Source organism: Mugil cephalus, chromosome 3, assembly GCF_022458985.1.
Source record: "Mugil cephalus isolate CIBA_MC_2020 chromosome 3, CIBA_Mcephalus_1.1, whole genome shotgun sequence".
NCBI classification, from domain to species: domain Eukaryota; kingdom Metazoa; phylum Chordata; class Actinopteri; order Mugiliformes; family Mugilidae; genus Mugil; species Mugil cephalus.
In genome coordinates this window covers 23,789,573-23,801,480 of record NC_061772.1, presented here as the reverse complement: position 1 = coordinate 23,801,480, position 11,908 = coordinate 23,789,573, and the positions used below count along the sequence as shown (strand labels likewise).

The 11,908-nt window shown below is 40.7% G+C and overlaps 1 protein-coding gene across 2 annotated transcripts; it reads right to left on the bottom strand.

The window, feature by feature from the left end:
* Positions 1-5,257: 5,257 nt before the first annotated feature.
* Positions 5,258-10,952, bottom strand: vegfd (vascular endothelial growth factor D). 2 transcript variants are annotated; one of them, XM_047580870.1, is made up of 8 exons: positions 10,050-10,952; positions 8,140-8,356; positions 7,930-8,050; positions 7,739-7,808; positions 7,534-7,661; positions 7,329-7,444; positions 7,031-7,196; positions 5,258-6,701 (listed from the first exon to the last, which is right to left on the bottom strand). In XM_047580870.1, the coding sequence occupies exons 1-8, from the start codon at positions 10,164-10,166 to the stop codon at positions 6,683-6,685; spliced, it is 954 nt and encodes a 317-aa protein (XP_047436826.1). In that variant the 5' UTR covers positions 10,167-10,952; the 3' UTR covers positions 5,258-6,682. The 2 variants fall into 2 exon arrangements, with proteins under 2 accessions (XP_047436826.1, XP_047436827.1); XM_047580871.1 differs by having other exon boundaries at positions 7,031-7,124.
* Positions 10,953-11,908: the final 956 nt, after the last annotated feature.

Below are 11,908 nucleotides of genomic sequence, written 5' to 3'. Positions count from 1 at the left end.
GTTAAGAAAGGTCAGGGAACTCAGAAGCTCCAGAAAAGGATTTGTCGGACACTTTCAGTCCACTAACCCCTGGCTCACAGACTCAGAGGAAAACTAAATAGTTCCTTAAGTTCTGGTGAGTAACATGAATTATATTTGAATCTTTTATGTATCTTTCTGCCATTTCTTTGGGTTGACATTGATGCTTCTGCTGGATATGTGGTGGCAGCAATGAGGGAGAGGAGACTTGTTGTCTGGGTTTCTTGCTTTACTAATGGATTTGATCTCACTGTATGAGATATCCATCGACGATGCAACGTTTCCCCTGGATTTCCGACATCATGTTAGCGCCAGTAGTCTGGTTTTGTACTGTTTTTATTCTGGCATTCTGGCCATAGACATAGACCAGGTGTCGGCAACCTTCAACACTCAAAGAGCCAATTTGACCCGTTTCCCATAGAAAACAAAACACTGGGAACCACAAAACCCCTTTGACATCTAAAATGAAGATAACACTGCATATATCGTTGTGACCTCTATGCTAGGCCTATGTTTATTGTGTTACATTTATGAAATGAAAGAACTGCAACAGAGAAAACATTGTTTATGCATAGGAATACATTTTGAACTCCGAAAAAAATCATGCCCTACGCTATATATAAATAAATACTATTGTGTGTTGTATTTTTGAAATGAAAGAATTGCAACAGAGAAAACAAAATTGTATTTATGCATACATAACAGGAATTTGACTTACCTGCGGTCGAAAAGTTCAATAAATAGCGCGCTGGACATGCGGGCCGGTGTCGCAGTCGTGACGTATATTGTGAGCGACAAAAAATTAAACACATTTTATTTTAGTGTTACCAGATCACCATAAATTTAAATTTAGAATTATATTTAAAAAAAACTAACGAACTAAAATAAGATACATTTGAATTAAATACTCGATAGCAAGGAGTATATGCGCTGCAATGCACTGTGGAAGTTAAGTGCTTTTTGATGTTACGACCTAATATATACAGTCAATGGTTACGACCATGAGTGTGAGTGGTTTGGCATTCAATGTCATTCAGTTGTTGTGTAGCTCTTGTTTGTTCACTACTGACTGAACAGTTGCCGCTTTTCCGAGGCAGTTAGCGTGAAAAAGCGAACTACTTTTGTTCGGCATCCTAGATTAATCGGTTATAGAGCCATGGATCGGGTATCGCGAGACTTTGAATCGTTTTTCGGCATTACGGCATAACACACGGGCCACGTCACTTAAAAAAAAAAACAAAAAAACGCGAGAGCTGAAGTTGCCAGCGAAACGCCGTAGCTTGTATTAGCATGAGTGATAAACAAGGGATGACACGGAAAACGGAGGAGGAGGTGGAGAACGAAAACTTCAGCCTGGCCGAATGTGATAATGCACCGAGAAAGATTTTCAACGCATCGGGAAAACCAAAATCCAAGATGTGGACCCTGGTCCATGCCTAAAAATAAATACATTGACATGTGATTTTGTTGTGATTTTTTGTGCCAGTCCCAATGTTTTACATATTTGAAAAGAAAGTATTGTACTGTCACTTTCATAGACTTTATCATATAAAATATCTACAACAAATATTAACCATAGAATCAAATCGTATCGTTCTTATACTGTATGGAATTGATTCGTATTGGTCTGTAATAAAAGGATAACCTGTGTATCTATGATGCATATCGAATCGTTGAACGACGAAGAAAATTAAATGAAATGTTTTTGCTTAAATCAGATCAGTAACATCCTTATTTATTACAAGAACACCGTCCAGATGTATTCAATAGGAAAAGGGAGTGAAGCTGGAGGGCACTGAAGGCCGAGTTGGAAAATTCACGGCCCACCACTGAATTATGATGATGTACAACTCTACATGATGATGTACAACATCTAAAGCTTGGGCAAATGTAGTTGCAAAATGAACCGGTACACTGGAATTGATTGAAGGTTTTACTGTTGGCGAATCCAAAAGGACGAATGCTGACGTACACAGAAGCATCCCGTGTGTTCTCAAATCCATCATTCGGGAGAGCGACAATCACAAACATACAGCAGCATCAACAAACACGGGATGAAGACGAATCAATTACTCGATCTAAATTGGAAAAACACCTGAAGACCTGAGCAGAGTAACACCAGTGAAGGTACGGGCATCCATTAAGATGCTGATATTACCCAGACTGTTCACAAGCATCCATAATTTTATTTTAAATTGAATGCAACTGAATGAAACGTGAACACTTACTTTGGGTCTATTCATGCAATAGGTTCTACAGTACATACAGAGTTTATACATATTTATTTGTTTGTTATAAAGATACAGGTAATTTTCAGAAAATAGATCAGAAACAACTTGAAAGCAGATTATGTCTAAACAAGTAAAGTAATTCTTCTATGTTTTTGCAGAAAATGTCCAGGAACTAGGGAGGAATGATGTGGTGTTCGTCCTTCTTTAGGATTTTAGGTTTTTCCTCCCTCATGTCTCCCATCTTTGTTTTGCCTCCGAGTGTGAGTCATTTAGGATTTTAGGTTTTCCCTCCCTCATGTCCTCCTACCAGGAATAGGCATTGAATTGTGGAAAAGTTCTGTTCTCCGGTGAATGTGTGATCCTTCTTTTGAAACACATCTAAAACATCCCACACTTTATATGTCTGTGTCTGTGCAGGCGTTGTGCGTCTTCACTAAGCAGCGTATTGATCCATATGTGCTTTGCCACCCTTGTTATGTGCAAGGCTGGGAGGCGATGAGATGTAAAGTGTCAGAGCTGTCGAAGGACATTAGAGTGCTGTGATGTTGAAACCACCAGGAGTTTCTGTTTTCTTTGCAGCTCTGTCCATGTGCATTGTTTAAAAAGTATTTTTATTGGAGACAAACAGTACAATTATACAGACATAGAGCTACGATACTGTTTTATATATACATCTAAAGGGTACAACTCAAACCTCCAGAGACCCTGCGTCCTCATATGGGGACATTATGTTTTAGATTAGTGGCAGCTTATTCTGCTTCATTTAGACCTGTTGTCCACATAAGGAGATACTTTTGTCTTGATAGCAAAGGGTCAATACACTTGTTTATTTATTCTTATCCACTTTTCTAGTTTGATTTAACAAATTCACAAGTACTCGTTTGAGGACGTTGGGATTTCATCATTTCCAATTCTGGTTTTGCATTAAAATAAACATTCTTTTAATATTTTGGTACACATTTGGTACACACTGACCTAAATTGTAATGTACACTGAAATAACCCCTGTGTCGACATAATTACTTTGAAAAAGTACTTCCAGTTCAAAGATGATGCTTTTATATATATATACTAATCCCAGATACCTAAAGATCTTTATCTTATCTTAAAGAAATTAATATGCATTGCAAACAAATGCTTGGGTGTCAGGAGGTAAAAGTAAAATAAAATTAGTTTTTTTAACTGTATATTGTACAAAGTCTGCACAGTCTGCAGTCTAATTGGGTTTCTTGGGGCGGCTGGTTGGGGTAAAGGTGTGAACTGTTTTCTTACGTTGTCTGTGTCATTTGTCGTACCCTTAACGTGTTTCTTGATCTCCCAAAAGAATAAATATATTGGGTGAAGGAGCACACATCATTCTCTCTCTAATCCTTAGCTGCATGGGGGTGAAATTACATAAAATGTCCCCAACATTTTTTTTTTTTTTCTTAATCACCTTTTAAGGGCAACCTGATGACGGTGTGTTTTTGACAATGTGTGAGGATGTCCCACGGGTCTTTTCAGAAAGACTCAGACCTCCAATATGTCTCTGCTTGATTGTTCGCCTCTGTGCACATGTAGAGTAAAACGTTTTGCTCTCTCCACGGCAAAAAGATACAACCTGGCTGGGTTAAAGAGTCACTGTTCATAAATTCTACTCTACTCATACTAAAATATATGAATTTTGTCATAGTTAATGTAGTTTGCAATACAAGCAAGCAGAGGCTTTTACAACCAGAGGACCAACAGCTTCACCGGCTCCTGGAAGAGCAACAGATATTTTTTTAACTTTTTTTTTGTTGTTGTTGAAGTTGAGCCCTGGAGATACAGAACACCGCAGACAAAACAGTTTCCCACTGTGAATAAATTCAGACAAAATTGGGAAAGTGCTGTGATAAGAGGAACTGGAGGTCTGACTGTAGGGCCTAATACAACCACGATGAGTCAGCATCTGATAAAAGAGTGGTTTTACACAGGGTTTGTGTGCAGATTATTTCTCGGTAGCACAGCAGCAGCGGCTTTCTGGAGGTTTTCTGGAAAACCCGGGAAGAGATAAACACGCATTGATTTTCTGTATAAATTAAAGTAAATAGTGCAACCTGGTGTGCCAATCAGAGCACAACAGAGCTGTTATCAAATATGAATTTTAAACTGTGCTATTGGACAGACTGAGATTCTATCATTTTTCTCAATATTGGTGGTAACAAACCACACAAAATGTTTCTAATGTTACACTCAAAATACAGCTGAAGGACAGGGGGAAGATGTGAGTGCACAAACACTGCAGCAAGAGGGAGACAAAACGCTTTGTAACTTCAAAACTTTCAGTGGCTGTCACTCTTAATTGTGACCTCACCTGCACAGCACTCAAAGGAAGTGTGGGGCTGTCACTGCAGACAGGCAGCAGCACTGAAGCATGATTAATGTTGCCATTAGAGCAACCACCCACAGGAGGGAACTTGTCACAGCCACTGGGACCTCGGACACAGTGACTTTCAAAATGTCTTTCCTTTTATGACAGGAGCCAAATCAATTCTGATGCAAACAAAAGGAGCAAGAACATAGGCCATGATGCGCATCATGTATCGATTAGCAGCAGAGAAAAAAGCTATCCCAGACAGGAAATCAATACGTTACTCATGAGGCGACAGCAGTAAAACAGATGTACATGTGGCTTTCCTGTTTTATGAGAAGCGGGAATCACAGCCCCAATGGCTTCAGAAAAGCACAGCATTGACTTAAAATAATTAAACACTGTATTATATATTAATGGGAATAGTTATAAATGGCTTTGTTGTTTGCGAAATTTGTACATAAGCTTTTGAAATTAACACTTGGGATTTGCATTATAAGTTATAAAAGTGCTTAGTTAAACATGTTTGTGATTTTCACAGTGAAAAATCTAACCTTTTCCTACATGGATTTTATGGTTTTAGTGTGGTTTTAGGTTTGACAGTTTGTCAAAATGAAAAAAATCATTGTAAAATGGCACAGGTGAGGTTGTGATGAAAAGAATGACACCAAACAAGGCAATGTAAATCGTTTTTTAAGATGAGAAAATATAAAGTCAAAAACAGTCAATTATACTCTCGACACCAGAGGGTTAAACACAATATTTCACTAGTCATAATTGTGTAAGTCATATTTGAACATTTTTTACACAATTTTTAGCAAGCACATTGTTTTTTTTTATTATTATTATTTACATTGATATTGTAACAATAAGTCAAGAAACAACTTGGGTAATTATGCTATTAGGTGCTATTATATGGTGCTATGCTATTAACAATGTGCTGAATCAAAAAAGTTCACATACTAAACAGACAACACTGCAGAGCTTGTGTGAGCAAAACGACTGTTGATGCAGTGGCGTAAAAAAGCCTTGGCCCCCTTCCTGATTTCTTTTTTTTTTTTGCATATTTCCATGTAACTTCTGACTACATGCATATGTATATTCACGTGTATATATATATATATATATATATATCATATGAAAACTGTCTGCTGCTATTACTATTTTGACCGTCTTTTGCATGTTTACAACCTCTGCCTCACACACTTCTGCTGCTATATCTACATTTATTTCGTTTATTTAATTTCCGTCTTCATCCGTTGTGCCTGTACACTTCACTTCTTGGCATGGAATACTTTTTTTTTTTTTTCCGATTGCTTTGTATGTCTGGTGCATGTGAAGAAATTGACAATAAAGTTGGCTTTGACTTCTGACTTCTCAGAGTAGGTAAAACACAAGCACACAGGGATCCATATTTTTGCACATGCTGCTTTCCTGTCACTAGTCACTCGGGCACTTAATGTTAATGAGCCATCATTAATTCTATGTAAGCTTTCCCTATGGTGAGAAGTTAAAATCCCTGCTGTAAAAGCTGTCTGTTAACGTGTTATGCCTGACCATGCACCGACCAGGCATGACATTAAAACCAGCGACAGGAGACGTAAATAACATCGACCATCTTGTGACAATTCCGTGCTCTGCTGCAAAACATCTGGCATGTCCAAATTTTACATCAAATTTGTCATCGACCATGTTGATGAGTAGTTGAGTCTCTAAAGAGGAGCTCAACATGTAGATAAGTTCTATTATCTTTAATAGTGAACATAAACTGTTGTGTGAAATTTGAAAACACTGGAGCAGAAGTTGAGCAATAATCCATACGTTCACAGCAAGTTACAACTTATAAAAATAATCTTTTAATATAAACTACATATTCAGTGCACAAAGAACAAATGTACAAATCATGAACTTGACACTTTGATTTAAACGTAAGTAAGCATGTTAAAAGAAATCAATTAACATGGTCGTGTGAGTTATTATTCCTTATTAGTTAAAGTGATCAGCATAAATAGGACAGTAAATAATAAATTATGAGCCTTTTTTCTCTGCCTCCAAACACCCTTGGCGAGCAGGTTGTTGTCATACACTTCCCCCGCAGGCTTCTACTTGGGCCATCTGCATCTGATAATAAAAGAGGGAGAATTCAGAAGCATAAAATGATTCATGAATTTAGACACAGCGGAGCTCAAAACATCTATCCCTCCACCAGCGGTCAGGCTCCATGAACCTGAGGCACCTAGCAGGGGGTAGAACCGGCTCCTTCATATTTATACTTAATCCTGGGAACAGACTTTTATCTGTATTATACTCTGTTATACTATATCATCTGAATTTTCAGTACTCCTTACGAAAAATCTTTTGGTGTGTGTAATGCAACTTTTCGCCGACTGGAGTCTCTAAAGAACATGTTTTTAGTCAAACAAAAAGATAAAAGTCCCTTCCTGGCCCACCTGCAAGAGGCATGATCGAACCGTAGTTTCTTGTTCGCACAGATGGAAGAGTTGAGATGACAGCGATGGGCCGGCCTTTGCGGGGTAGTCGGTTCTGGTCGGGGGATACAGACACAGCGCTCGGCGTCTATCTCACAGTCTGGCATCCACGAGCTGAGTGGAAGCCCTAAGCAAGGCATGATGAAGATATTTTTTATTTTAAAAAAACACAAGAAACTGTCTTCACTTCTCTATTCATCCTGCAGGGGGCGGAAATGTTCAGTTTCGTGGCAATCTAGTAACAGGTTCTCACACATACCTGGTGCACTGGAGGGGTAAGGTATGCATCTGTCCGTTGAACAATCCCAAATGAACCCGCTGGCACAAAGCCTCCTGGAGTCCTCTGCTTCTGAGAACTGGCCCATCAGAGAGCAGCTGCCAATAAACCAAATGGATTATAGCAGAGCAACAAAAAGGGCGCACCAAATTCAGTGAAGGAACAAAGGCCGAGGTTCAGGACTCACCCGCTGCTCCTGTGAGGCTGGGCATTTCGTCGGATTATTGCGGGCTCCATGCAGCTGCACTCTGTGTGGTTCGCTACTTTTATTAGCACAGGCTCTGGTACGAGGTTGAACGGGATCACACTCAGGACCTGGAACACAGAAGACATGGAGAGATTAGTTACTCAAACCCTTGGAAAGAAGTTAAAGGGAAATAAATTATACTTACAGTTTTGTTGACATATACAGTAGTAGTGTTTCTGCAGCTGACGCCCTCTTGATTGCAACAGCCACTGCACCTGTCATTATAAAAAACACTAAGTCGAGTTCATCTAACACTCTTTTCCTGTTTTGTGATAGCTTGTCTGTAAGGGAGGCTGCAGAGACGATGCCACAGCTTTGAGCTTGGTTTAAACCAACCTGTGGACAGACACACAGGGTGGCTTGAAGAACATCGAGGGTTCGGTGTCCAGCTCCTTGGCTACGTCCACACACGTTTCCCTGGGCATGCACTGAGTACGTTGCCACTCCTCATCAATGGCTAAATAAGGAGGAAAAAAAAAACATAACGTTTAAACCGCGCACGTCAAACACACGTATGTAGACTCGTACTCCCTGTTTTTTTCCAACCTTGAAGTATCTCCAGGCTGTAGGATTCTGCAGCGTAGCGGGTTGAGCGGTGGGACCCTACGGACGGCGGCGAGGAGAGCGCCTCTGTCTGGACATCCGGCTGCTGCAGCCTCAGACGACACTTCCACAACTTCCAGTCAGGAAAGTCTGCAAGTCTGAGCAGCTCATCCAGGCTGGAGGACGCACGCATCTTCCTTTCCCACTGCTTCATCACCTCCTGGGATCGCAGTCACATATTCAAAGTCTCACATTATCATAAACATGTGAAAAAATCTAATTTTACTTGGGTTCCCTGTGGTTTAGGGATCGAAATTCAAAATGAATTTACTTAACCAGGCCTGATTAAGTATTTAATCAGCTCACTAATTAAATCAACTGTATTTAAAGCATCTCAAGTTATAGCCTCTTCAGTGACGATTATAGTTTCTCCTTTGGTTTAAGCGAAGATTACTGAAGACCATTATTCATTTGTAGCATTTAAGAAATCGTGAAGTGATTTTAGACGCTAGCCCTGGTTACACATTACATGCTAACATTGGCATTCTGAAACACTCTGCTGTGCCTGTAAGAACTGCATCACAAATGTGCTAAAGTACATGTAAATTCTTTGTAGTAAAACCAATTACTACAGAATTAAAATTCTGAATTGCGTAAAGTTAAAAACTGATCTTATTATTATTTTTGCTGAACTGAAATTGATGAAAAGCTGCAGTGTGAAGTGACCCTGACCACTTGATGGCCCGATGTCACACCTATTAGGCGGAGTGATCGCCAACAGCTGCTGCAGTACGTCTGTCTTTACACTCGACCGTCTGTGAAGGCTACTCATACCCTCCTTGTAAAGATGAAATCTGAATCACGCAGCCAGATTGAACACTTCACCGGAAAGGCAACTGTTTCACCCTCTTCAACATCCATGCACTTTATGGAGCCTGTACAAGCATGGGAACAGATTATCCTCCCCACCTTTCCACGCTTAGGGAGAAGAGCTGTGATTTAGAGGTGCACAGACGGGCGCAGAGCTCATCGTGACATAATGGAGAATGCATTAGATGTGTATCGACTCTTTCTCTCTCGCACTAAATCCAAAGTCTTGTGTGAGAGATTTTTATTGCTTTGTTTTGGTTTCAACTTGCAGGAATGCAGCAAAGAGCAAATGTGAATTATCCGAGTGTCGGATTCAGGACTTCCCTGCTTCACGTTAGAGGCGGGAAAGCATGAGGCCAAGACCAGATGGCATGTCTACAGCTGGGGTGGAGGCATGGCACAAAGGATAGTCACGGACTGCACAATGTTTGCTTCATTTCCTCCGGACAACCGTAATAATTTAAGCCCTCTGATGTGTTCAGTCTGTTACAAAATGGAGGGTGGGGCCGGCTGGCTGACTGCTTCCACTTAGATCTGAGAAACAACAGAAAATAGGGAGGTTTCCTGTCCTCAGTTTCTACCAGATCGACCCTCTAATGAGAAACAGAACAGGAGGGGGCGCCTGAGAAAGTGATGACAGGATTTGAAAGAGAGTTTAAGATGTCTGGAGTTTAAACAGAGGCTGAGCTGAGAGAGGCATAGATAACGGAGATGAATCACGACCAGGGACCTAACTAAAAGATTTACAGCAGACAAGGAGGAAGGACAGGAGTGAAACGGCTTCACTCACAGAGACAACACGCTCTCTCTTAGCCACATGCAAAAAGCACATGCTTGCCATCGGACACGCAGGATGAAACAGAGCCCATGTGAGCGCACTGCGGAGGGAACAACGGTTCAAGTGTGAGGTTTATTGAGATAATGAGTGGCTTAATTAAATAAATGAGCAAAATCTGTCCTGACAGAGTGGCCACAGCCCAACAGGCTTCTCACGTTCACTGCTCTTACAAATGGATGGAAGCTATGCTGGAAGACACACTTACCCTGCTCGCTCCCTCTCTGTGCGTGCTGTCGCCAACATTTATCCAGCTCAGCTCCACAAACAGCGTCACCAAGCACGAGATTCTGCACAGCGTCCGCTCCTTCTTCATCCTCATCATCCCTTTGAATGTGCTCGCCGTCCCTGAGAACTTGTCTCCTGTTACTGCCGACAGAGAGCACTTAGAGAGCTGGCTGCCTCTCCTGACAGTTTCCCAGACCAGCTGAGTTCCTCAGACCACACACGTTTTTTTTTTTCCTCAGTGCAGGTATGTGCAACACAAACTCTTGATCTTCCAGCTGCACTGTGGAGTATGTGTGTGTGTGTGTGTGTGAGAGAGCTAGCTAGACATAACCTGTCACAGCAACCCAGACACCCGCAAGCCAAATGGAGAGGGATCTTTAAAACACACGCCTCTTGCTGCTGAAGCTTTGATGCAGAACCTGAGGTGTCCAGTTAAATAAGGAGGTTACTAAATGTTAGACGCTCTCTTGCGTCCAAAAGGATGAAAGGCCTGCGAGATGATTCAGGGCCTCTTGTTGGATGATCTTAAAAATCTGTGTTCAACTATCTGCTTCCCTAAATGTCTACTTTCACTGGCTGCAGTTAACTTCTCTTCTTAATTTGTCCAGATCCTTGTTTCCACAATTACTTCCAAGACTGGGGCTAATTCTAAAATTGCTCTGGGAGCCTTCTCTGTCCGTCCCGGTCTGCCTTTGTGTTTCTTCCGCTGCTGCTGGTCTTGCCGCTTTAAAGTTTCGCCTTTTTATTTGCTTGTTTTCCCGCTTTCGCTTTTTTAATGTCCGTCTGTCAAGTGATCAAGTCCCCTGCCTGTTAAATCCCCTACCAGTGTCTTTTCTTCTGGAGCTGCCAAACCACACACAGCCGCAGAGCAGCAACATGTGTTTTAAATGTGTTCCAGACCTCCGTAACGTGTGAAGGGAAACTAAATGCCAGCACCACCCGTCCCACGGACAACCCCACCCACTCGCCCATCCCCGATCCGTTTGACTGAGGATGTAACCTGCGTGGAACACTCGTATAGGAGGAAATATTCATAATTCGTATTGCAGAACTATTGTTTTTGATGCCGGCAAACATGCAAAAGCATTGGTTCAAAAATATTTTACGTTTTTGTTTGATCAAGTCAAGAGGGACAAGTGCTTTCTGTTTGACAAAGCACATACTTGGTTAAAGTGTTGTTAAGGTGAACCAAACCTCTCCAACATATTCAAGAAAATACAATGCTAATGTGGTTTCGGTGACAGACTTAAAAGCAAGAAAGAGACAGAAACAGGTGGGAGTTTCAAACTGATTTCCAGGTACTGTATTCATAGAAACATAAGTGCATTATGTCTTGGAAAAACTTTGGTTTCTGGGAAAGTGTCAAACAAAGTAACGAGTAGTGTAAACAGAACTTATACAGAGCTTAAAACTCAGAGCAGGGCTACAGAAATAACATGATCATGCACACTGTGTACAATGTACTGTTTCAATGAAATATTCTTCTTGCAGTAGATATGAATCTAGTTTCAATCTGAACCAAAAACAACATTTACTATATTAACAATAATGCTAGTAAATCATGTTTTAGTGTGAATAATTCCCACATTATCTGCTAAAAACTCTCCTTCAAATCTGTGTAGCTATCTTAAGTACAACATCAAAAACCTGGTGTCACCTTTGATCTGATATTTGGGCTCAAAACTTAGAGCAGGGCTACACAAAATAATGTAAAAACTCTTCTTCAACTCATTAATTAGTGCAAGACATGAATGACAGCCTTTCCTTTAAGGAGTGCTTAGTGTTTTATTTATGGTAAATCACATACAAATGATAGAGACTGTCCTCCCAATAAAACAA

Excerpts from the sequence above, each read along its gene's own strand:
- vegfd (XM_047580870.1), bottom strand. The coding sequence starts at position 10,166 with ATGATGAGGATGAAGAAGGAGCGGACGCTGTGCAGAATCTCGTGCTTG. Across the intron at positions 7,662-7,738 it reads CTGTATATGTCAACAAAACT|GTCCTGAGTGTGATCCCGTT; the intron begins GTAAGTATAATT and ends TCTGTGTTCCAG. Across the intron at positions 7,445-7,533 it reads CAGCCTCACAGGAGCAGCGG|CTGCTCTCTGATGGGCCAGT; the intron begins GTGAGTCCTGAA and ends GTTTATTGGCAG.